A 23309-nucleotide genomic window follows, 5' to 3' on the forward strand; every position below is an offset into this window, starting at 1 on the left:
AGGACTTCTTCCGGTTACGTAGTTAACCAAAAATGAGTTAAGGCAGCATGATGTGCTTATCCAACTAGATTGTGAAAGTGGGCATAATGTTATGACTAATCGGTATAAAATATTCATTCATTCATTCATCTTCCTAACCGCTTGATCCTCACTAGGGTCGCGGGGGTGCTGGAGCCTATCCCAGCTGTCTCCGGGCAGTAGGCGGGGGACACCCTGAATCGGTTGCCAGCCAATCGCAGGGCACACAGAGACGAACAACCATTCGCACTCACACTCACACCTAGGGACAATTTAGAGTGTTCAATCAGCCTGCCATGCATATTTTTGGAATGTGGGAGGAAACCGGAGCACCCGGAGAAAACCCACGCAGGCCCGGGGAGAACATGCAAACTCCACACAGGGAGGCCGGAGCTGGAATCGAACCCGGTACCTCTGCACTGTGAAGCCGACGTGCTAACCACTGGACTACCGGGCCGCCCCGGTATAAAATAAATAATTAAAAATACGTCTGCTCTCCTGTAATTGGCTGGCTCTCAGTAAAATGTTGCACCTCGTCTCGCGACAGTCAGCTGCAATGGGCTTCACCTCCTTGACCCTAATAAGGACAGGCGCAACTGAAAAGTAACAGTTCATTTGCTTCTAAGTAATATTTTTCCGACATGAGTTTCCACCCCTCCATACATTTTATGAAAGAAAAAACATTTAAATATATATGCGCTGTATGTCACTGGTGTTATGTAGAGTCTTATGCCACAGAAGAGCAGTCAATCATTCGTTAAAAATGTATGTGTGTATGTATATGTATATATATATATATATAAGATTAAGATATCCTTTATTTGTCCCGCAATGGGGAAATTACAATCAGAATTCAGAAATGAAAAACGCTGGGTAGGGAGAGGGAAAAAAACACACGCTCGAACTATCCTCTTCCGAGGATAATTTAAGTCCAGGATAAAAAAAGACCCTAGCACATGAATAAGCATATAACAGTTACAACAAGTCACAAGACATAACTATATATATATATATATATATATATATATATATATATATTAGAGCTGTCAAACAATTACAATATTTAATCTAATTAAAAATGCAACTGTCATAATGAACTCAAATGAACTAAAAAATTAATCATGATTACTTACACATTTTTTATCATTTCTGAATTTCCTTTTACATTTTTTGTCCTATTTTTCCCCATTTTAATGCTCGCATCAACATGGAATCATGAATCGGCTTTCTATGTGCCAAATGCAAATATTTACTGAAATAACAATTTCGATTTTCAATTTTACATGAACATTTTTCACTTATATATATATATATATATATATATATATATATATATATATATATAAATTTTTTTTTTTTAATCCTCGTCTCACCCCTCGGGTGGTGTCCGTCCCTCATTCAGCTCGGGTCCTCTACCAGAGGCCAGGAAGCTTGAGGGTTCTGCACAGTATCCTTGCTGTTCCCAGCACTGCACATTTCTGGACTGAGATGTCCGATGTTGTTCCCAGGATCTGTTGCAAACGCTCATCTAGTTTGGGGGTCACTGCCCTGTTATAATAACTTCCCCTTACGTGGTCTGACCAATCGTTTAAATTTGCGAAAAAGTATGAAATTCATATATGTATGTTTACAGTATGTTATTTCACACAAGGTTGAATTTACGGTGTCTGTTGATGTTAATTGACAACATTAGAGTAGTTTAGAATATGTAGAAAAAAAGTCAGTTTTCAATGTTGTAATGTTTTTTTTTCTGACTACCAAACCATCTCACTTGGCATTTGTACATTCATAATTGTGCGTGATTTTTTTTTTTGTATACTGTATATTATTTGCGGCTTGGTACATACGCTCTCTCTTATATTTTTTGTTTTCAGATGGGATCTCCCAAAAAACCTTCAGTGGCACAAAGGTATAGTATATATATATTTTTAAATATACACTGCATTCTTAATCATGTATTCCTCAGTATTACCATGCTTAGGTTTGGTCTCAATTGACGGCTATGTCTAGATCATATAATATTCTTTTTATGTCGGTGGATTACATAATACTAATATACAGAAGTATTCCACTCCAAAAGACTGACACGTCTTTCGTGTTGCAGATCCTGTGCCTGTGTGAATAATTCTGGGAAGGAAACAGACTCTCCACTTCCCCCTTTCAATGAGCGGTTGGCCCACCTTCGTCCCTCCAGGGAACTTTTGGAGTTCTACAAGGAGAAGATTGCCCAGTTTGATGGAGAGCACGGGCAGCTGCTGAAGATGTTGGAGAAGTACAAGAGCATCATAGAGGACCAAGTGAGCCAAAGTGACGGGCTTTTGATTTTGATGTAACAGAAGATATGTTCCTGTGTGCACTAATATCCCTGTTTCCCAGCATAAACTACTGGGTGACCTGCGGCAGCGTGAAGGGGAGATTGCAGAGTTGCAGAATGCGTTGAGTGACATGCAGGTGTACCTCTACCAAGAAAGAGAACAATCTCTACGGCTTCATGCAGAAAATGACAGACTAAAGATCAGGTAGGAGCAAAAGCAGACCAAATATTCTTGGTGGGGGGGGGGGGGCATTCTTGGGTCGCTGGAAGGCATAGTACAAATCAAAATTATTATTATTATGGCCTCTTAAATTCACTGTTTATTCATTATTTTGACAAAAGAAAAGCCTTTTTGGTATCTTAACATGCCCCAAAATTAAAATGTATGCCCCCCCCCCCCCAAAAAAATGTTTTTTGAAAATGCATTTACGCTTGCAAATATATATATATATCCCAATCAACATTAGATTTAAATGTTTTCATCCGAGTAGTACTGTGGTACCTCGGGACTGGCGGTGGAGAGCCAGAGAAGTGCCGGAAAATAAACAACATTTTAGCTAGATTGGGTTTGTTTTTCCATCATTAGCAGGCTACTAGCGAGGCTATTAGCGCAGCAAGGGAAAGAGAGAAAGGGTGCCAGTATGAATCGGGGGGATCTGACAGTTTCAAATTAGTCACACTGACTCACATACTAAAAAAAAAAAAGAAGAAGAAAAGGAAGAATGCACCATTATGCAGATCATTAGCAAAAATTAGGTAATGAAATATATTTGGTTGTTTGATTGGCTGGCAACCGATTCAGGGTGTCCCCCGCCTACTGCCCGGAGACGGCTGGGATGGGCTCCAGCACCCCCGCGACTAGTGAGGATCAAGCGGTACGGAAGATGAATGAATGAATGAATGAATGAATGAATGATTAAATTAAACCAAATGAGCCCCAAAGAAGCAAGCTTCTCAGCCAGATGGGCCATGCTCGATTACTCAACATTTTTTGCACGTGCCATTTCGTGTGTGCGGAGCATGTATCGAAGTTTTTACAGATAAATAATTAGCCTAAAGATTGTAAGAACATTATTCAGTCTTTTTCTTTTTTCATAATCCTTCTATGCCCGGGTAACCTCTTTATTCTTCGTCCGCTTTTCAAATTCTCGAAACCATCATTGCATCTTTACTGTTGTCTAGAGAGCTGGAGGACAGAAAGAAAATTCAACACCTTCTTTCCCTAGTCGGTACTGATGATGGAGAGACCACATATTTCCTGCGGGAACCTCCTCACAAGGTACACTTTTTCATCATATTAGATATTAATAATGATAAGTGTATTGCTGAAATTGTGATAATTATGGCATCATTGGTTGGTAATGGTAACATTTTTACCACAGCTTCTGTATTGTATCTTGTCGGAGTAGGTAAAGTATTCACTTTGTTGTGTAGAGGTCGCCATGGCATTGTGACTGGGAGTTTACACTGCAGGTTTCCACGTTTTGTTATTTTTATGAGAAGTAAGTTGGAAATAATAATTGTGTAAAATATTATACCTAGGTGGCGATCAAACAGAAGAACCAGGAGTTGGGGGAGAATCTCAATCTCAGGCCAACAATTTTAAAACCCACTGTGACTAGCAAAGGTCTGAAAATGTGACGACTTTTCTTGTGTCATACTACCGGATTGTTATTTTACAGTGGAAATGCAGAAAAAAAGAACTATATGTCTTGTTTGCTTGTTGTTTTTTCCTTTTAATAATGCCAATCTTATGTTCCATTAGCAGAGACCATTAAGCAAGCAAAATTAGCAAATTTGGGAACTGGCGATAGTTTGGAAAAATATAAGACGGACAACCATACTTTAATACTACAGGTAAGGACGTTTTCTGCTCGTATCCAAATGTTGTAGACGTATTCATGATTTTGATTGCGTGGCCCCAGGTGGAGGCTCTGCAGGCCCAGATGGAGGAACAAACCCGACTGGCCAGAGAGCAGGTTGAGACACTCCAGGAGGACCGACAGATGAAAAAAGACGAGGCACAGGCTGAAAGGCAGAGATTTGAGTGCTACATCACCAATTTGACTGAGAAGTGAGCCTTTTTAATTGTGTAGAGTCTAGACATTTAAATACATTTGTATTTGACCTACAGATTAGTTGGTGTGTGTGTTATTCAGGCTACAGCGAACCCAGAACCTCCTCTATGAAAGCACCAAAGATTTCTTGAAGCTAAAATATGAAACAAAGACTCAGGAGAAGAAATGGATGTTGGAGAAGGACCGCCTCCTCGGGGATCTGAACACGCGCCTTGAGCGTCCCAAAAAATCTGTCTCTCCTGGTGTGGAGGTGGGGCGAATGCGGCAAGCCGTTGGTAGCGGCAGTCCAATTTGGGCCAGCCCCACTCGGCTCAGCCCGCAGCCTCAGCCAGACTTCAGGCAGAAACATAAGGACGAAGTGAAGGTATGTCTACTAAGTGTTTTATAATGCTGAAAGATCCTCCCTACAAACCAATCTTAAAACAAAACTGTCTTTTTTGTGCTTGATTTGATCTTTTTAGGCAATGCAGGAGGACATAAAGCAAGCCCACCGTATGGCAGAGATGTACAGGGAGCAGTGTGTTGCTTTGGAATCAGAACTGGCCCAAGCCAGGGAGCAGGGGGATGTTGGCAGGGAAATATTGAAGGTACAACTGTTTTAGGGCTCTCATCGCTCCATGTACAGCACTTTGTATGCAGCGATGGCTGTTTGAATGTGCTCTATAAATACTGTTGACTTGACTTTGTTTTCATAATAATACTGTACTGTATTTTCCGCACTATAAGGCACACCTAAAAGCATTCAATCTTCTCAAAAGCCGACAGTGCACTTTATAATCCCATGCGCCTTTATGTATGGATCAATATTCTGATTTCTTGGACGCAGTATTTTTAAAATCCTGTAAAGCGCTTTGTTACAGCTGCAGCAGTTGTGAAAGCGCTTTATAAATGAAGCTGTATTGTATTGCATTGTATACCTTTAACATGGCTCCATCTAGTGGATGCATTATGCGACAGCAACCGCTATTGTAGCGTCCGTTCATTCCATGCGCCTTATAATGCTGTGCACAGGATGGATGAAAACAGTTTTAAAATAGGCCATTCATTGAAGGTGTGCCTTATACTCCAAAGTGCGTATAGTATAGTAAATTTGATTTGTGTAGTGCATTTTAGGATTCTTTTCTGATTTATGTGATAACAACATGGACATAGGTAATGGTAACTCATTACATTATTAGATGAGATGTTCTTCTTGTACTTTATTACAGTGAAACAGTCTGTTGGACCCCTGGGACGAATAAAGGATATCTTATCTTATTTTCTTTTTTTTTTTCAAATAACAGAACATCCATACATGCATTTTCTAGACCGCTTATCCACTTTAGGGTCACGGGTGAGCCCATACCAGCTGATTTTAGGGTGATAGGATGCTACGGACTGGAATGATTGCCAGCCAATCTCAGGGCACCTACAGTCAAACAACCATTCATGCTCACATTCACACCTATCAATATTAAAAGTCCACCAATTTCTGAATTATATGAGTAATATACTTACGAGCATTTGACTTGGAAGGTTCCACTATGTTGTGGACAACTACCATCTCACTCTAGGAGTATTTGATGTTCACAGGAGCGTGCGGAAAAAGTGGCTCAACGTCTTAAACTGATGACTCAGCGTTACGAGGCACTGGAGAAGAGGAGGACCTTGGAGGTGGAGGGCTTCAAGACAGACCTCAGGCAACTTAGGCAAAAACTCAAAGATGTAGAAAAACAACTTATACAGGTAAAACAACTCAGAGACAGACAAGAGTGATTGCCCTTTTCTCTACAAAGGGGAAATGAATGTGTAGTTAGGTGCAAGATGTCACTAAATTTACAGTATGTTTAACCATAAACATCGCTATGTATTCTGCAGGTAACGCTTAGCATTGGGCCTAACCAGGACTTGGCTATCTTGCAAGAGGTCCGGGATAGCAATACAAGAACTAAGAAGGTCCAGAGTGAACTGACGACATTAAAGGCCAAGATATATGGACTGGAAAATGAGCTAAGATTTTGCTGATAAATGGATCACATTGGTTTTTGTTACATAGATGCCTTAAGAAGCTTTATGAGCTTTACCCAAGCCTTGTGCTTTGTACTGTTTATTAGTACAACTTCTTTAGTTTGTGCCAATAAATGTTTTTAATCCATAATATTTCATTTGGATTTTAATTCTAGACTTGATATAACAGCACAATACTTTACAGCCTTCTTTCCCCCGCGTATTCGTTGAATTTCGGACGAGGAGAATGTTTGTAATCCAAATATAGGCTGGAGCCGATGAACAGTTTCTTCGAAGCTTTTAATAACAGAATATTCCGGGCATCAGTGAATTACAGACAATGGCTGCGTGTCACAAGTGCAAAGCAGGAAGAGATTCACATCATTTTTACATCATCAGAAGGGCGGCACCAGAACTCAAGGTGTGACATCATAACTTTCGTTTCTCCTGAACCGATTCTCAGCTAGCTTGTATCACCTTGCGCATTCCAATGTTTGTGCGTCTCCAACAGGGAGTACAGTATTCCAATTCTAGGTGATGATTGTTACAAGGACGCCAAGCTATGCTGCGGGCATGGGAAAGTTATATAGCATGACTGAATATGAGCAGAATACAGATTTCAATAGTCATAACCACTATTTCTGCATATGCCTTGTTGTTTGAAGTAGTTATAGATGAAAGAGGAGAGAATCAAAGTATCCTTTCACCAACTGATCACAGACATCATACTCAAAACGTGCATGACGTCCCACACATCTGCGACAAGCCAAGTTTAAAAGTAAACAAGAAGCTGCATTTTTTTTTTTCAGCCAATTGCGTCGTTTTTATTGTCGGGCTTGCCTGCACGATCTTGTGGCATGTTTCAATCAATCGTGTGCGATGATTCAAAGTAGGTATCAGTTGTGTAGCTTCAGAACGAACAGCATTGTTTCAAGATAAATAACTTGTATAAAATAACAGCATGTTTGGAAGAAATGTTGCAATTTAATAATCACACCGGCGGAGGAGAAAGTCCCGTTTTCGGAAAATGAAAAGCACTTCAGCGACTCGCACAAAGAGCGTTTCTGGGAAGCGTGACGTGAATGTACGCATGCGCGTTCGGTGACCGGAAAAAGTCAAACGCACCAGTCTTAGTGGGTCAGTGCGATATTGATCCAAGGTTTAACTTTTTGCGACCTAAATTTCCGACAGTTTAGAGTTTTAACAAAGGCCGTTAGTGTCGTTTAAGCATTTAGCTCGTTTGACTGGATATGTTTTTATTTGTATACGCGGCACTTCAACAAAAATGCAGAGATTAACATTTTTGAAAAGTGCATGGAAACTGCTTCAAACAAACGGCGAAAAAGCAGTAAGAAGAAATTACAGCCATGTAAGTAATTGCCTTAGTTTTTGTTTGTTTTAAGTATTCACGTGAAGGAGAAAAATGAAGAAATGGCAACACTTAAAACACCCTCCAGCAACTTCTCTCGATTTATTATTACTAGTACTGTACTTGTACATTTCCCCGGCGTGGGACAAATAAAGGATATTTTAATACTGTACAGTTATTTAATCTAATCAATGTTATCTTGCCTGCACTTACGCAATCGATGTATGTGCTTTAAAATACCGCTGGAACAAAGTATCAAGTATGGTTGGAGTTTGAAGCGGTGTAGAACTGCCCGTGTCTGTTTTGCCTCTTGTGAATAAGGCATCCAAAAAATGAGAAGTCTCAATACAGTCCGAGTAATTTCAATTTTTTAAAATTATTATTATTATTGACAGTCAATTTGTCAACTGTGTGTCTACAGGTTGTAGTAACGCAATGCACTGTTTTGCCTGAATTGGCATATGCAGTTTTTTAAAAATGCAGTTTTTTGCACTTGATATCAACATGTCACATTTTGGTCGAAACCATGGCGTTTGGGGACGGTTCTCTGATGCAAATGCTGAGTGGCTTTCGTTCCCATGGAGACAAAACACAGAGCTAGTGAGTGCGATGAATCAGGTGGCAATTGAGCGTTGCCAAATTGGCAAAAATTGTTGCAATATTCAGCATTGTGTACAACCTCTGTTGTGTATTTTTAAACAACCAGTAACTAACCTCATGGCTTTTTGTGGTGTGATCGGACACTCCCTCCGCAGATGGAGATTTTCACTCCTCCATTTCCAGACTGCAAATTAATGGCGCTTAGACTTAGACACTGAGGCTAATTTAATCATATACCATCAAACGAAAAGATATACTTGGTTGTGTAATTTCACACCGAATGACTCGAAACATTCTGTACACAAACAATAACGGTAACATTTTCATGTCGCATTAAATTTTTCCAGTAATTAATTTCACATAATGGATCATCAATTAATCGATTCTTTTGGGGTCACCGTGCATGTGTTACTGTATTTTTCCCTAGGCTTCTCCTCAGGGCTCATTTGGTCTGCTCTTCGACATTGATGGCGTGCTGGTGCGCGGTCGATCCCCCATCCCTGCAGCCCAGGAGTGTTTCAGGAACCTCGTGGACCACCAGGGAAAATACAAAGTGCCTTTGGTGTTTGTCACCAATGCTGGAAACTGCATGCGGCAGACAAAAGCGGAGCATCTTTCACATCTGCTTGAAGTGGAGGTAAATGAATTCCATTTCCTAAAATTGTATGTTTTCCCAACTCGCTGTCTTATTTCTAGCCTCCTAACGACTGTTTCTTTGTGCCCATTGCATGCAGGTGTCACCTGACCAGGTAATGCTGTCCCACAGTCCTTTGCGAATGTTCACACAGTTTCACCAAATGTGTGTGCTGGTATCAGGACAGGGTCCTGTTCAAGAGGTGGCTCACATGTATCCTGTTTCAAATCTCCAACTCATGCTCTGTCTGAACTGAGCGACATCCCTGTGTGCATGCTCTGTTTATTTAATGTGCTTCCACTCCGCTCTTTGATGTTTTCAAAACTTTGAACCCTTTACCGTGTGTTTGTTCAGTCGATTTATGTAAGTGTTCGAAACTATGCAGAATGACCTTGACCTACTAAACTTCAGGTTGGGCTTCAAAAATGTTGTCACCATAGATAATCTCAGAGAGGGTTACCCTCTTCTTGATATCGTGGATCACAACAGAAGACCCAAAGACGGTGTGAGTTTCTACATTTATTTAGATCCGTAGTAACTACAAACTTCTTGATAACATCATCACATTTTAAGAGCAGACTTTTTGTAGCATCTTTCCTTTTATTTGATGTATTTAGATTGTACTGGTGTACCTGATGTTTTGGTAGAAATAATCAATCAGTTTCCAGTGCATATACAATAACGGTTTGCATACTCGTGTCTTGTCTCACAGATTCCTCCCACTAAAGGTTTACGGCCAATAGATGGTATGTTTGCACGCATACATAAAACAATAAAATTAAACTTTAAGCATCTCACTAAGTTCTCGTTGATAAGTCTTTTTTTCAGTAGTTTACTCAAAATGTGAAATTTAAATACCGGTAGGTTAAATAAATACATTGGAAAATACTTTTCATAAAGTCAGTTCCTTCCTCATATCTATATTAAACATAATTTTGATTGTTTCTTACATAAAGTTCTAATCTCTTCAGGTCGTGAATTGATGTCATTTATAAATCCATTCATCCATTTACTGTTTCGCGAATGCTAATCAGGTTCTACTAACTTTTTTTTTTTAATTCTGGAAATATTTCACTCTATGTTGTGAATACTAGTTTCAGGTATTTACTGAAATAAATAAATTCTATTACACTCTAATTCATTGAGATACACCTGCACGTTTTTGTCTTTGCCCTTGTATCCTTATAGCTGTCATCTTATTTGGTGAGCCAATCAGATGGGAGACCAACCTCCAGCTCATTGTTGATGTACTTTTAACCAACGGAAACCCGGACAGGAATTGGAATTCTGCACAGTATCCACACATTCCGGTGCTGGCCTGTAACATGGACCTGTTGTGGATGGCTGAGGCTAAGAATCCCAGGTGGTGTATCTGGGGCGAGGAAAAAATGTGCTGCTCTTTTTCCTGAACTCAATTCATATTGTGGTTCCCTGACAGGTTTGGCCATGGTATGTTCCTCGTGTGCTTGGAGAGCCTTTACAAGAAGGTGACAGGTCATGACCTCAAGTATGAGGCGCTTATTGGTAAACCCAGCGTAGTGACTTACAATTATGCAGAGCTGCTGGTCAGGCAGCAAGCTGAGAGACTTGGATGGGCCACACCCGTGAAGAGATTGTACGCTATCGGGTGAGTGACTCCATTCCTCCATCTTCATCAGTCTTTGTTAATCCAAACTGATTTATGTCTTGTAACTTTTTCTTGTTAGTGATAACCCTATGGCTGACATATATGGTGCCAATCTCTACAACCGCCACCTCCAGACCGTTCAGTATTCTCAGGATCAGAAGCAAGCTAACCAAAGTGGCGCATGTGCTCAAACTGTTGAACAGGCCCCTAAAATGACATCGAGCGAACAAGGCGGCGCACCCGCTGTGTTCAGGTCAGGCACGGACCTCCCGGAGGCGTGCCACTCCATTCTGGTGTGTACAGGAGTATACAGCAAAGAGGAAGAGCTGCCGTCGTACACGGGGCACACGGTGACCGAGCAGCGCTTCTTTCACGGCCACAGGGACTTTTGCTTTGACCCCAGCCTCACACAGCCGTCCTTTGTGGTGCAGGATGTCAAAGACGCCGTAGAGTTAGTGTTCCGGCAGGAAGAATGGCCCCTAGATTAATTGGCCTATTCTTGACTTTAAAGGGTTGAAACACTAGTGTATAGTTTTACAACGAATCCTGTCTTTATGTCAAAACAACAATATCCTGTTTTGGTATATTGCAAAGTTGTTCATTATTGAGGGAGTTGACATTGATGTAAAAGTATGGTGCATGACAATTATTTCCAACATTTGCAAACTTTTCATGGAGCGAAAGTAAACCAAAAGTCTCTGCATTGTGACATTGATTTGGATTAGGGACTTGCACCATTTGAATCACTTGTGCAATAAATGCCACAGGATTCAAAACACTTCGCGACTTAAAAGGCTGCGGATGAACATATATCTCCTGGAAACTCAACATGATAAAGAACACACGAACTCGCATTGTATAATCTATCCATTCTCGAAAGCGCTTTTCCTCACCAGGGTCACAGACGTGCTGGAGCCTATTCCAGCTGCCATCAGGCGAGAGGCGGGGGTAGGCCCTGAACTGGTTGGGCAGTCAATCGCAGACAATCTAAAATCCCAACATTAAAATTGGCCCTCAAAAAAAAAAAAAAATACAATCTGAACGCATTCCCCATGTTGCATTGTGATTCACATTTGAGGTGGGTAAAACACCCTCAGTGTCATCTACGTGTCCTGTCTGTGAGTCTTAATGCTGAGCTTTGCTGTCCTCTTCTTTGTTTCTGAGGCTTCTTGCTTAGTGTATTTTCAGGAGGAGATTCCGGAGGGGGCATGTGAATGGGTTTCCATGGGATTGGGTTGTAAAAACTGGGTAGTGGGTGGAATCGGCAGGGACCTGGGGGGAAGATACCACTCGCAGGTTACACAGATATGACAATAATGAACTGAAAAACATGCATAAATGAACGAATTATCCAAAAAGCAGCTCATAATTGCCAGATCACACTCACTTGAATAATGAGGTGGCTTTGTATTTGCTTTCCATTTGTCATTGTGTTTTGCCAGCCATTCCTTAAAGTTCCCCTCTGCCTTCCGCCGTCGCTCTTTCTCCTGCTCTTCCCTCAGACTTGCTTCCTCCTGTTGAAATGAGATCCCCAGTGATATCGAAATACATGGCGGCCAAGCAATAGCGAAAATGCAGACATTTTGAAAATTGATCTTACTTTTTGCTTCTTCTCTTTTTCTAACCTCTCTTGGTTCTTCTTCTGCAGCCAGTTGTTGAACTTTTGTTGAGCTTTCAGTTCAGTCTCTCTTTTTTTTTCCTGTTGACGCCGCACCTCTGCTTCTTCTCTGCCGATTTTCAGAAGCTGATTATGTCTTTCCTTGATTACAGTAACAAAAAAACACCATCTGAGCATTTTTTGCTGCACTGGCTAAAATGCTTAATGGGCAATTATCATTTGCGATTGTGAGTTGTAGACCAGTTTTCAACCTGATCTCTTTTAAGTTGCTGCCAGTCTCTGATCTTCTTTTCCTCCATGATCTTTTTCTGTTTACGTTCCATTTCTTCTTGTTCTTTTTTTTCCTTGAGTAAACGTGCCTGGTTAAAGAGGTGTTGGAATCAGAGCTTGTCGCCATGCCCTTTTTGAGAAGACTCGGCGGGTGACCGTACACCGATAAAGCTCCTTGTCAACTTGCCTCCTCCGTTTTCCTTTTCATTTTAAGATGGTCTTCTTTTGTTTTGTTTACCAGCCACATTTCCCATGCACTGAGGGCTTCGGGTTCTATCTGCGCCGAAGACGGTTTTTGTAGCTCACATCTTAATAAAAAATAACAATAATGACAGAAAGAAAATAGAGTTTTAAAGACATTGGTATGCTTTCTATCCACCTTGTGGAATCACGAAGTACCTGGGCGGTTGCTCAGTCGTATTGAGCTCGTCGTCTTCATCGCTCTTATAACTGTCATGGTAGATGGGGGAGAGCAGGGAGTAAGTGTCGTCGTCCTCGGGTAGGACGTCGTCGTCCACGGTGTATTCCGAAACGTGGACATGTTTTTTCACATTTGGCTTGAGAGGAGTGGAGCTGAAGTCTTCGGACGCAAACGACGGGGAGTTCGGCAAACACCAACCAGACATTACTAGTCCGTCGACTTCTGCAGCTGGACAATTTTACATCAAAGCGTCTTCCTGTGGGGATAAGAAAATGATTTCCATTATTTATCTTTCCCTTATCAATCTCATAAATGATTCTGCAACAACAACCCAAGTCGGCGTTACTCGTGTCTCCTAAAAGCTATTGCAAATGCACCCACAAATACACGAGTTATTGTTAGCTAATTTATGCTAACGATGTTCACACCAGGGTGTTACTAGTCTTGGATAAGATATAAACTCTGTCACTATTATGGTTTGTGGATAGTTTATCGTCCTCGAGGAACTAACGATGACATTTGCCCGAATCACTTCTGACTTACTTTTATGGTCGCAGTGCCTGTAAAGTTAATATGCAATTTCTTCCTTCATATTCAACAACAACCGTCTTCCCATGATGCACCACGCCTCTACACAACGCCGTTTTTGTAACTATGACGACGTTTGACCTTTAATATTTTTACTTTTGTACTTTTACTGTGCCTCTACTTAGGTATACATTTAAATTTTACTTTGCACTTGACAGTATGAATTTATTAATGTAGTGCTTTAAGACCCCAATGCAAATGATAAATCAATTACTCTCTTTCTCTCTTTCTGTATATATATACTGATGTATATATATATATATAGTAAAGTACAACTTTACTGTCAAATATGCTGTGCACACACACACACACACACTTCCACAAAATCCACAAACTAAAATACATTTTACTAGAAAAACAGGGTCAAGTACTGAACGCTAATACATTCAAACGCAACATTAAAAATATTTGAATATTGTAAATTATATAGAAATGAAAGTCTTATTTCCTGACCAAATATGTGTTTGACTATAATAAACTCTAGTACCTGTACAGTATTAGCTCCCATAGATTTGAAGTATTTTATTTTGAAAGCTATTGTCTATTGTATAATTTCCGCACACTTTGTTACCTTATTTGGGTTCATAGATGATCACCATGTTTCAGGCTACTGCAAGAAAGCACAAAAATGTCAGGAAAGGGCTACTAGAATAAGTGAATTTTTGCGGAGTGAATCAGAGGCACTTCAAGGTGTGTGCTGACTCACATTTAGTGTAAATTTGAACGTGGCTGGTTAATTCTGAACACAGCCACATCCCCATATGTTAGAGGGTGTGGACACAGTATCTCAAGTGTTTATATTTTTTGTCTCCTCTTGAAAATATTTTTATTTAAGTAGAGTTGTACAGTTTGAGGGTCACATTAATGCTGTGTCTCAATCTCATTGTGTTATGCCAGAAAAACCTAAAATTTGAAGCGTGTTTTGGCGTTTTACATCAACTGTCAGTGACAGTTTTCCAGCACCCCGGCTACAGTCATGTTGTCTGTAAAAATAAAAGAGATGCAATATTTGAAATAGGGCAGTTGTATTTCAGACCTGTCACATAGACCTCTTACCTTGGTTAACCTTCACCTTAACCCGAGGTACAATATACTGATTCGTGGAAGGCAGCAGGCTGTTTTACTGGAGTTCAGACCAGCTTGGTGTGCCCTCTGTCTCACTCGCACTTCACATCATCACCCTAAATACATCATGAATGCCACAATGAGTTTGGACTGTTACGACAAAGACTTGTGGCATTTAGTGAGTGCCTCTTATGTGTGAAAGGCAAGGATATTTTATTGTTGCATCGAAGCGATCTGCATTACTGTAGATTCTTAAGAGCAGATTAACTCTACATGTTTATTCCTATGCTTGGTGCAATCTTTCAAAGTTTACTACATTAAATGTACGAGTGCAGGAAAAGCTGTTTGGCCAGAAGAACAAAAAAAACAAATGCATGATTCTTGTTGGCCATCATAGAACTATTTCTGAGCTGCTCTCTTAATTGTTTCTATCTATCACTTCTCATTTTCATCATGTGTCAGATGACTACGAGACAAACGTCTGACACTCTCGTCAGCCACCAGCACGTGCAAAACACGGTTATGTCTCACGTTTTCTATGACCACTTAGCCCAGCCCCTGGCCTCCACTGCTCCTCTCAGATACGGCCTGGACGTCACATTCAGAGCTCTGCAGTTTCACAGGCAACATCCATTCCACGAGGGAGCAGGGAAAACATTTTACAGGCAGGATGGTGGCAGGAGACATTCAGAGACTACCCGGGGGCAAACACCACCTTCGGCGGCTCTCCAAGACAGCTCATCCGGACCAGAGAGCATTACCTGGGGGCCGCAAGAAGCTTCAAGTCATCATTTGTGTTCTGCTGGTGGAGCTATGTGAAAGATTCACATTTTTTGGCATTGTGTGCAACATGATTCTTTTTTGCACTGTAAAGCTCGGCTACGACAACTACCTGGCTGCAACAGTGAACTTGTGCTTCATAGGAGCCAGCACCCTCACCCCTGTGCTGGTTGGTTGGTTTGCCGAAACCTGCCTAGGAAGAACCAAGGTGCTCTACTTGTGCGCTTTTCTCCATTTCTTTGGTAAGACGCAGTGGGCATTTAGTTTGCTTGTTTTTGAATGAGAAGGTTCACATTTTGGCAGAGTTTCAGCTTGTGAATTTCTGAGTTTTTTTTGTTTGTTTTCTAAAATCACACACAGTGGATCCTCGTTCAGGAATGTCCCTGTTTACAAAAAAAAAATATGAATTGTGGTTTCACTGTACATTAGTGCAGTGCCGTGAGAAAGTATTCACTCCCTTCTTGATTTCTGTGTTCTTCGCATATTTATCACGCACAAAGATTTCAGTTCATCAAACCAATTTTATTATGACACAGAGACAGCCCAAAGAAAACTACATGCCAATATAATTTAGTTAGACACCCCAAAAAAATCCAAACCGACCTGTCTCTTTGTGAAAAAGTAAATGTCCCCTGATCCTATTAATGGGGCTGCGCAACCCTCGGCTGCGAAAAGTGAAATCAAGCGTTTGCGATAATTGGCAATGAGTCTTTCACATCGCTGTGGAGGAATTTTGTCCCACTCTGCTTTGCAGAATTGCTTCAACTTCGCCATATTGGATGTTTTTGGAGCATGAACTGCATCATTTAAGGTCACACCACAGGATCTCAATTGGATTCCAATCCAGACTTTGACTTGGACCCGCCAAAATGTAGCTTTTTTTAACCATTCAGAGGTGGACTTGCTGGTGTGTGTCAGAACATTGTTCTGCTGCATGATCCAAGAGCGCTTGAATTTTTCAGACGTTCACCTTCAGGATTTTCTGGTAGACGGCAGGAATCATTGTCCCATCAATCAAAGCAAGTTGACAGCGGTTTGCTAAAGCCCCAGAATCTTGGAAACCTTTTCCAGACTGATAGATTTCAACAACTTCTCTTCTTCAATTTCTTCGGATCATGGCATAGATGCGTTTGTTTCTTGAGATTTTGTAGACTACTTCATTTTGTCTGACAGATTCTATTTGTGATTTTTTTTTTCATCAAATGTGGAGCTTGCCTGTGATATTGAACACAGCTTTCCCAAACCTGACATTAGTCACAGTTACCTGGGTGCAATTACTTTTTTTTCACATACGGACAGGTACTTTTAGATGGGGTTTTTTGTGCCTTAATAAATTAAATTGGCATTTTGAAGCTGCATTTTGTATTTCCGTGGGTAAATCCTGTGTGATAATAAAATTGGTTTAATGAATTGAAACCTTTGTGTGTGATAAATATGCAAAGAACACTGAAATCAGGAAGGGGGCAAATACTATTTCACAGCACTGTACATTCTGTTGATCCCTCCAATTACCCTTTGATCTAATATCCAATTCAATATGTCGGCCCACTGTGAGCTGATAGGTTTCTGACGCTTTTGACCTGCAAATACAGTGACTCGTCAATTGTTATCTCTGTAGGTACGGCCATGCTACCTGTGGTAGCATTCCCTTTTGAAGATTTCTACATTGACATTCATCATATGAGTCATAAGTTAGAACCTCAAGAGCAGCAGGCCCTGTTCTACACCGGCCTCCTGGCTGCTGCGCTGGGCATTGGCGGCATCCGGGCTATACTGTGTCCCTTGGGAGCATACAATTTGCAGAGCTACAATCAATACCAGCTACTGGGTTTCTTCAATTGGTATGTGATGCATCTACAGTACATAAAGTTGTCTACTGCGTTAGCAGTGGAACAATTATAGATAGGAACTTGGGATGTATCATTGAGTAGCGAGACAGAGAGAATACTGTAATTTCAATTTTGGATAATTTTTGGAAAAAGATGACATTTAGTTTTTTTAGAGAGCTTGTTTTATTCTTCCCCACCTGAAGGAATATTTATGATTAAAACACAGCATGACAATGTACCTGTTTAAAATGTTGAACATAGGTGCACATAATATATATCTCAACTTAAAACCAGCAATTTGTTCATGTACGATTACTTTAGAAGAAGGAATTTTAGCCGAATGTCAGAAAGCAAAACGGAACGCAAAAAGAATGCTTGAACACGTGTAATATGGGCTGTTCGGTCACTATACCACCGATGTCAGAGTTTGGTCCGCATTGCCGGCAGTAAGTCGGAATCGTTTCCAGTGGGGGTAGGACTCCGCCAAGGCTGCCCTTTGTCGCCGATTCTGTTCATAACTTTTATGGACAGAATTTCTAGGCGCAGCCGAAGCGTCGAGGGGGTCCGTTTTGGGGGCCTCAGTATTGCATCCCTGCTTTTTGCGGATGATGTGGTGCTGTTGGCTCCTTCAAACGGGGCTCTCCAACTCTCACTGGAGTGTTTCGCAGCCGAGTGTGAAGCGGTTGGGATGAAAATCAGCACCTCCAAATCTGAAACCATGGTCCTCAGTCGGAAAAGGGTGGAGTGCCCCCTCCGGGTCGGGGAGGAGATCTTGCCCCAAGTGGAGGAGTTCAAGTATCTTGGGGTCTTGTTCACGAGTGGGGGCAAGGGGGAGCGGGAGATCGACAGGCGGATCGGTGCAGCGTCTGCTGTGATGCGGACGTTGTATCGGTCTGTCGTGGTGAAGAAGGAGCTGAGCCAAAGGGCGAAGCTCTCAATTTACCGGTCGATCTACGTCCCAACCCTCACCTATGGTCACGAGCTGTGGGTCGTGACCGAAAGAACGAGATCCCGGATACAAGCGGCTGAAATTAGTTTTCTCCGCAGGGTGTCCGGGCTCTCCCTTAGAGATAAGGTGAGAAGCTCGGTCATCCGGGAGGGGCTCAGAGTCGAGCCGCTTCTCCTCCACATCGAGAGGAGCCAGAAGAGGTGGCTTGGGCATCTGATTCGGATGCCTCCTGAGCGCCTCCCTGGTGAGGTGTTCCGGGCATGTCCCACCGGGAGGAGACCCCGGGGAAGACCCAGGACACGCTGGAGAGACTATGTCACCCAGCTGGCCTGGGAACGTCTCGGGATCCCCCGGGTAGAGCTGGAGGAAGTAGCTAGGGAGAGGGAAGTCTGGGCTTCCCTGCTAAAGCTGTTGCCCCTGCGACCCGGCCCCGGATAAGCGGTAGATGATGGATGATGGATGGAACACGTGTAATTTTTGTTTGTATTGCATTTAGGTTCTACTGGTTGGTTAATCTGAATTCCACGGTTGTGTTTCTGGGTATTGCTTACGTCCAGCAATCTGTGGCCAAAAATTTGGCTTTCTTAATCCCTTTTACCTCTGCATTGCTGGCACTCATTGCCATACACATGATGCGCAACAAACTCGCCTACAAACCCAAGAAAGGTAAGAAGAACACACTTTATCAATATTCTGATTATGTCATAGGAATATCTTTGATTTTTTTTTGTTTGTTTTTCCACTATTTTAGTATAATCCAGATCTTCAACCCTGTTCCTTGAGGGCCGCTGTCCTGCCTGTTTTCTCTCTCCCTGATGCATTGACTCACATGATCAGATAATCAGCAAGTTCTGCAGAAGCCAGATAACGATCTTGATTTTATATACATATACATTTTTATGTAACTACAGTATATCATAAAACATCCAGGAAACTGGCCCTTGAGGAACAGTATTGAAGACCCCTGATTTTTTTTCTAATATCATGCTTAGAATGATGTTTTTGTTCAACTTTTTGTCCAATTGAAAAGGCATAACTAAACAAACTAAAAAAAGAAGAAGCAACCTCCCCAATAGTTTTAGGTACTCAAGCATACAAATGGGGATGAGTGTGAAAGGTAAATGTTATTTTTGGCCTACATTGCACCTCACCGGTGTCGTCTTGTTTCTGTCAAAGGTGGCTCCTTACTGACCACGCTTGGAGTTTTCTTGAACTCTCTCAAGATGTGCTGCCTTCACTATCGCCACCTCAGTGGAGATGTGCCATCTTGGCTGGACCGGGCCAAGGAGAACAATGGCGGCCGCTACAGTGAGACTCACGTAGAGAATGTCAAAGTCTTGGCCAAGCTCTTCCCACTTTATGGACTCCAACTGATATACAGAGCCTGTGTCACTCAGGCAAGTCGCTAAGTTAAAGCAGAGGTCACCAATGTGGTGCCTGCCAGAAGGACCACATGAGGAGCCCTTGGGACTGTTCTAAAACTCCACAGTGGCATGATCATCATTTGAAAAATGTTCATATTTGCAGTGCTTTATATAAATAACACATAGCTGTAGAATATACATATTTATCTGTTTCTAACCATGCTAATCAGTGGTCAACAGCAAACCTTAATCAGAAATGTCTCTATGTGTGTGTGTGTATATATATATATATATATATATATATAAATATATATATAAAAATAAAACAAATCCTCATCTCACCCCTCGGGTGGTGTCCGTCCCTCATTCAGCTCGGGTCCTCTACCAGAGGCCAGGAAGCTTGAGGGTTCTGCGCAGTATCCTTGCTGGTCCCAGCGCTGCAGATTTCTGGACTGAGATGTCCGATGTTGTTCCCGGGATCTGTTGCAACCACTCATCTAGTTTGGGGGTCACTGCCCCGAGTGCTCCGACCACCACAGGCACGACTGTCACCTTTACCTTCCAGGCTCTCTCCAGCTCCTCTCTGAGCCCTTGGTATTTCTCGAGTTTCTCATGTTCCTTCTTCCTGATGTTTCCATCACTTGGGACCGCTACATCCACTACAACGGCTTTCCTCTGCCCTTTATCTATGATCACGATATCTGGTTGGTTCGCCATTACCATCCTGTCAGTCTGGATCTGGAAGTCCCACAGGATCTTCGCTCTGTCATTCTCCACCACCTTCGGAAGTGTTTCCCATTTTGACCTTGGGGTTTCCAGTCCATACTCCGCACAGATGTTTCGGTAGACTATGCCAGCCACCTGGTTATGGCGTTCCATGTAGGCTTTCCCTGCCAGCATCTTGCACCCTGCAGTTATGTGTTGGATCGTCTCAGGTGCCTCTTTGCACAACCTACACCTTGGGTCTTGTCTGGTGTGGTATATCTGGGCCTCGATGGCTCTGGTGCTCAGGGCCTGCTCCTGAGCAGCCAGGATGAGTGCCTCTGTGCTGTCCTTCAGGCCAGCCCACTCACACATATATATATATGTGTGTGTGTGTGTGTGTGTGTGTGTGTGTGTGTGTGTGTGTGTGTGTGTGTGTATGTGTGTGTGTGTGTGTGTGTGTGTGTATGTGTGCGTAGTTTTGATGCTGATTTAAAACATGTCTTAGCTATTTACCTAGCACATCACATCATGTTTTGGGGATATTTTCAACCATCCATTCATTTTCCGATCCGCTTTATCCTCACAAGGGTCACGAGGCCTGCTGGAGCCTATCCCAGATGTCTTTGGGCAGCAGGCGGGGGAGACCCTGAACTGGTTGCCAGCCAATCGCGGGGCACACATAGACACACAACAAACATTCACTCTCACACTCACAATCACACTAAAGGACAACACATCTTGTAATTTATAGTTTACTTGCATCTCTGATTAAAACATTGTTGACCAGTGTAATTATTGTGAGAAATCATGAGCATGATCATTGTTTTCACATTCAATATATAATTTAAGGTTATTTAAAAAAAAAAAATTCCCAGACGTGTGTATAAAACTGTTAGCCCTTTACATGAATATTATATAAGAAGTAGCTCTCACTTTCAGAAAGGTTAGCATAGTTTTTCAAGTGCACAGTACAAAGGTGGATCACTTCTATGCCCACTGTTTTTCCATACAGATCCCCTCTGGATATTACTTACAGGCGATGAATTCCAACCTCCACCTGAGTGACGTCCTGTTACCCATCGGCACTATGAACGTGATCAGCATTTTACCTCTTCTCATGTTAGCCCCCCTGATCGAGTGTGTGAATAGCTGCTCTCTCTCCATGGCAAAAACTCCTCTGGCACCCACAAGAATAATTAGTGAGTACTTTGCCTATGCACACCGTCAGTGATGCAACACAGTGCTTCATCGTCTTCATCTAAATATGTCTCTCTTTGTTCTACCTCTGTTGTCCTCCCTCTTTTCTCTTGAAATGACTTGTCTTGCAACTCCCATTCTGCAGCCCTCAGGCTCATCACCCCACCCTAACTAATCCTCCCCTTACAGCTCTGGGACATGCATGTGCCGCTCTGTCCGTCCTGGTGGCAGGTTTATGCGAGCTGCGCAGGAAGTCTTTCCCCCTGGTGGAGCAAACCCTCTCCGGGAAGGTTCTGCAAGTATCATCCATGCCATGTTTCCAGCTGGCACCACAATATATCCTACTTGGACTAGCTGAGGCTTTGGTCATTCCAGCGTGTGAGTGAAAGGCAGACAATTGTGGAGACTTGTTTGAGCAGCTTATTCAAGATAATATCATGTAATATACAAGTATGTATTCTGCTTTCTACGGTAGGCTCCCTCATCTCTTTCCAGCTGACCCCTGGGCACATCAGAGGAATCTCCCTACACTTCCTCACATTGTCCTATGGGGGAGGATGCTTTGTAGGAGCCATCTGCATTCAGGTGGTGTACTTCATGTCTGGAGGTGAACAAATGCTCTTAGTGGCAGTTCTTTCAATCCTTCAAAGTGGAATAAATTTGACATTTGACACAGAGCTACGCTTGACTACAGGGTCCTTTTATCCAAGCGTCCTGCATGATGGAAATCTGGAGAGATTCTTCTTCTTCATGGCCATGCTGATGACGATAAATACTCTGTTGTATTGGAGTATATCTCACAGGTACTGGGAATTACACCAAAGTGAGACATGTGGCAGATCCACCTTCACCAAATCATTATGTCAAAGAGAATGCACTGACTCATAATGGTCAGCTAGTTGCATTCTTTGCAGTGCATTAAAAATGGAGGCTCTGGTTGTGAGAGTGGTCTCCTTGCTAAAAGGGAGCAGGTTTGGATTTTGCATTGTGGGAAGGGTCGGCGACAAACCGTCCTTCTCCTGATAGTGGGGGTACAGTTTTCACCTCTGGGTTCCAGTTGTGGATGCCTTGATAAAGGATAAATATCATTCTCTGTACATTGTCATCTTATTTATCTTCTTTTGTTTTTATTGTTACAACAAGACCCATCTCGTTTCGACAAAGACAACTAAGGCACATCTGCCATTTCTCATTGGATTTGCCTGATAACAGCATCATTTGTTGTAACTTCATTGCCAGAAGTATGGCTGAGCTTGGCAAGCAACTAAACAGCTGATTGGGGTTGATATTTTCCCAAAAGTGAGGGGGTGTTCTCATTTTTGGGAGCTACCGGGCATCATTAAGTTATCGTGAAAAGCAGGTCAAATTTATATTAGTATTTGTTGCAACACTATACTGTACCATTGTCCAGAATGTTTAGATTATCGGGGTCTAAGGTACTGCCAGTTGTTTTTAAAACTTCTAAGAGTATTTTCCTTTCCCAGGTACATGGATCTCAGCGTGCGGGGTAAGCCGTTGACAATCAGCCCACTAACAGAGAAACTTCTTCAGTACAAAGCTTGCCTGCGGTACTATGACACTATGGACCGCTCGTACACAAACATTTCCTGTGAATCTGTCATATGACAGACTTGAAAAGGAATCCCTACACTCTGTGGCGCTGGCGCTGCTTTCTGCTGTGTCGAATTGAATATATTATTGTCGTTTTATTGTGATTTGTGAACAACTGTGAATGTATAGCCATGTGGGCTGTAAATTGTCTTTGGGCTACATTTGAATTGTATTTTAAAATAATCTCTATACAGTATACAACTACTGCTATAAATACCATGAAGCCAGAATAAAGACAGATCATCAAGCATCGCAGTCCTACGAGTGGGGAGTACATCTGTGGTTC

At 42.1% G+C, this 23309-nt stretch overlaps 4 protein-coding genes across 5 annotated transcripts; 3 read left to right on the forward strand and 1 right to left on the reverse strand.

The window, feature by feature from the left end:
- The first annotated feature begins 1814 nt into the window (after positions 1–1814).
- Positions 1815–6547, forward strand: ccdc77 (coiled-coil domain containing 77). Of its 2 annotated transcripts, none has more exons than XM_052060092.1 (11): positions 1815–1927; positions 2123–2315; positions 2395–2537; positions 3515–3611; positions 3875–3959; positions 4098–4189; positions 4258–4406; positions 4492–4774; positions 4872–4997; positions 5983–6135; positions 6268–6547. In XM_052060092.1, exons 1-11 carry the CDS (start codon positions 1893–1895, stop codon positions 6412–6414), a joined length of 1503 nt encoding a protein of 500 aa, XP_051916052.1. In that variant the 5' UTR covers positions 1815–1892; the 3' UTR covers positions 6415–6547. The 2 variants fall into 2 exon arrangements, with proteins under 2 accessions (XP_051916052.1, XP_051916053.1); XM_052060093.1 differs by having other exon boundaries at positions 4101–4189.
- Positions 6548–7499: 952 nt separating this feature from the next.
- hdhd5 (haloacid dehalogenase like hydrolase domain containing 5) lies at positions 7500–11403 on the forward strand. The gene is made up of 8 exons (XM_052060102.1): positions 7500–7765; positions 8793–9002; positions 9100–9212; positions 9411–9504; positions 9712–9745; positions 10188–10362; positions 10438–10626; positions 10706–11403. The coding sequence occupies exons 1-8, from the start codon at positions 7682–7684 to the stop codon at positions 11112–11114; spliced, it is 1308 nt and encodes a 435-aa protein (XP_051916062.1). The 5' UTR covers positions 7500–7681; the 3' UTR covers positions 11115–11403.
- ccdc34 (coiled-coil domain containing 34) lies at positions 11203–13140 on the reverse strand. The gene is made up of 6 exons (XM_052060125.1): positions 12914–13140; positions 12702–12822; positions 12496–12603; positions 12227–12385; positions 12014–12140; positions 11203–11898 (listed from the first exon to the last, which is right to left on the reverse strand). The coding sequence occupies exons 1-6, from the start codon at positions 13138–13140 to the stop codon at positions 11726–11728; spliced, it is 915 nt and encodes a 304-aa protein (XP_051916085.1). The 3' UTR covers positions 11203–11725.
- A 1944-nt stretch (positions 13141–15084) lies between these two features.
- Positions 15085–23038, forward strand: slc15a5 (solute carrier family 15 member 5). The gene is made up of 9 exons (XM_052060145.1): positions 15085–15610; positions 16987–17209; positions 18643–18812; positions 19323–19543; positions 21228–21414; positions 21602–21790; positions 21888–22019; positions 22107–22215; positions 22897–23038. The coding sequence occupies exons 1-9, from the start codon at positions 15259–15261 to the stop codon at positions 23036–23038; spliced, it is 1725 nt and encodes a 574-aa protein (XP_051916105.1). The 5' UTR covers positions 15085–15258.
- Positions 23039–23309: the final 271 nt, after the last annotated feature.

Source organism: Hippocampus zosterae, chromosome 3 (assembly GCF_025434085.1).
Source record: "Hippocampus zosterae strain Florida chromosome 3, ASM2543408v3, whole genome shotgun sequence".
NCBI classification, from domain to species: Eukaryota; Metazoa; Chordata; class Actinopteri; order Syngnathiformes; family Syngnathidae; genus Hippocampus; species Hippocampus zosterae.

Excerpts from the sequence above, each read along its gene's own strand:
- hdhd5 (XM_052060102.1), top strand. The coding sequence starts at position 7,682 with ATGCAGAGATTAACATTTTTGAAAAGTGCATGGAAACTGCTTCAAACA. Across the intron at positions 9,003-9,099 it reads CACATCTGCTTGAAGTGGAG|GTGTCACCTGACCAGGTAAT; the intron begins GTAAATGAATTC and ends CATTGCATGCAG. Across the intron at positions 10,627-10,705 it reads AAGAGATTGTACGCTATCGG|TGATAACCCTATGGCTGACA; the intron begins GTGAGTGACTCC and ends TTTTCTTGTTAG.
- ccdc77 (XM_052060092.1), top strand. The coding sequence starts at position 1,893 with ATGGGATCTCCCAAAAAACCTTCAGTGGCACAAAG. Across the intron at positions 2,316-2,394 it reads AGAGCATCATAGAGGACCAA|CATAAACTACTGGGTGACCT; the intron begins GTGAGCCAAAGT and ends CCTGTTTCCCAG. Across the intron at positions 4,190-4,257 it reads ACCATACTTTAATACTACAG|GTGGAGGCTCTGCAGGCCCA; the intron begins GTAAGGACGTTT and ends GCGTGGCCCCAG.
- slc15a5 (XM_052060145.1), top strand. The coding sequence starts at position 15,259 with ATGGTGGCAGGAGACATTCAGAGACTACCCGGGGGCAAACACCACCTT. Across the intron at positions 18,813-19,322 it reads CGCCTACAAACCCAAGAAAG|GTGGCTCCTTACTGACCACG; the intron begins GTAAGAAGAACA and ends TTTCTGTCAAAG. Across the intron at positions 19,544-21,227 it reads ACAGAGCCTGTGTCACTCAG|ATCCCCTCTGGATATTACTT; the intron begins GCAAGTCGCTAA and ends TTTTCCATACAG.
- ccdc34 (XM_052060125.1), bottom strand. The coding sequence starts at position 13,140 with ATGTCTGGTTGGTGTTTGCCGAACTCCCCGTCGTTTGCGTCCGAAGAC. Across the intron at positions 12,823-12,913 it reads ACGACTGAGCAACCGCCCAG|ATGTGAGCTACAAAAACCGT; the intron begins GTACTTCGTGAT and ends TTTTTTATTAAG. Across the intron at positions 12,386-12,495 it reads AGCAACTTAAAAGAGATCAG|GAAAGACATAATCAGCTTCT; the intron begins GTTGAAAACTGG and ends ACTGTAATCAAG.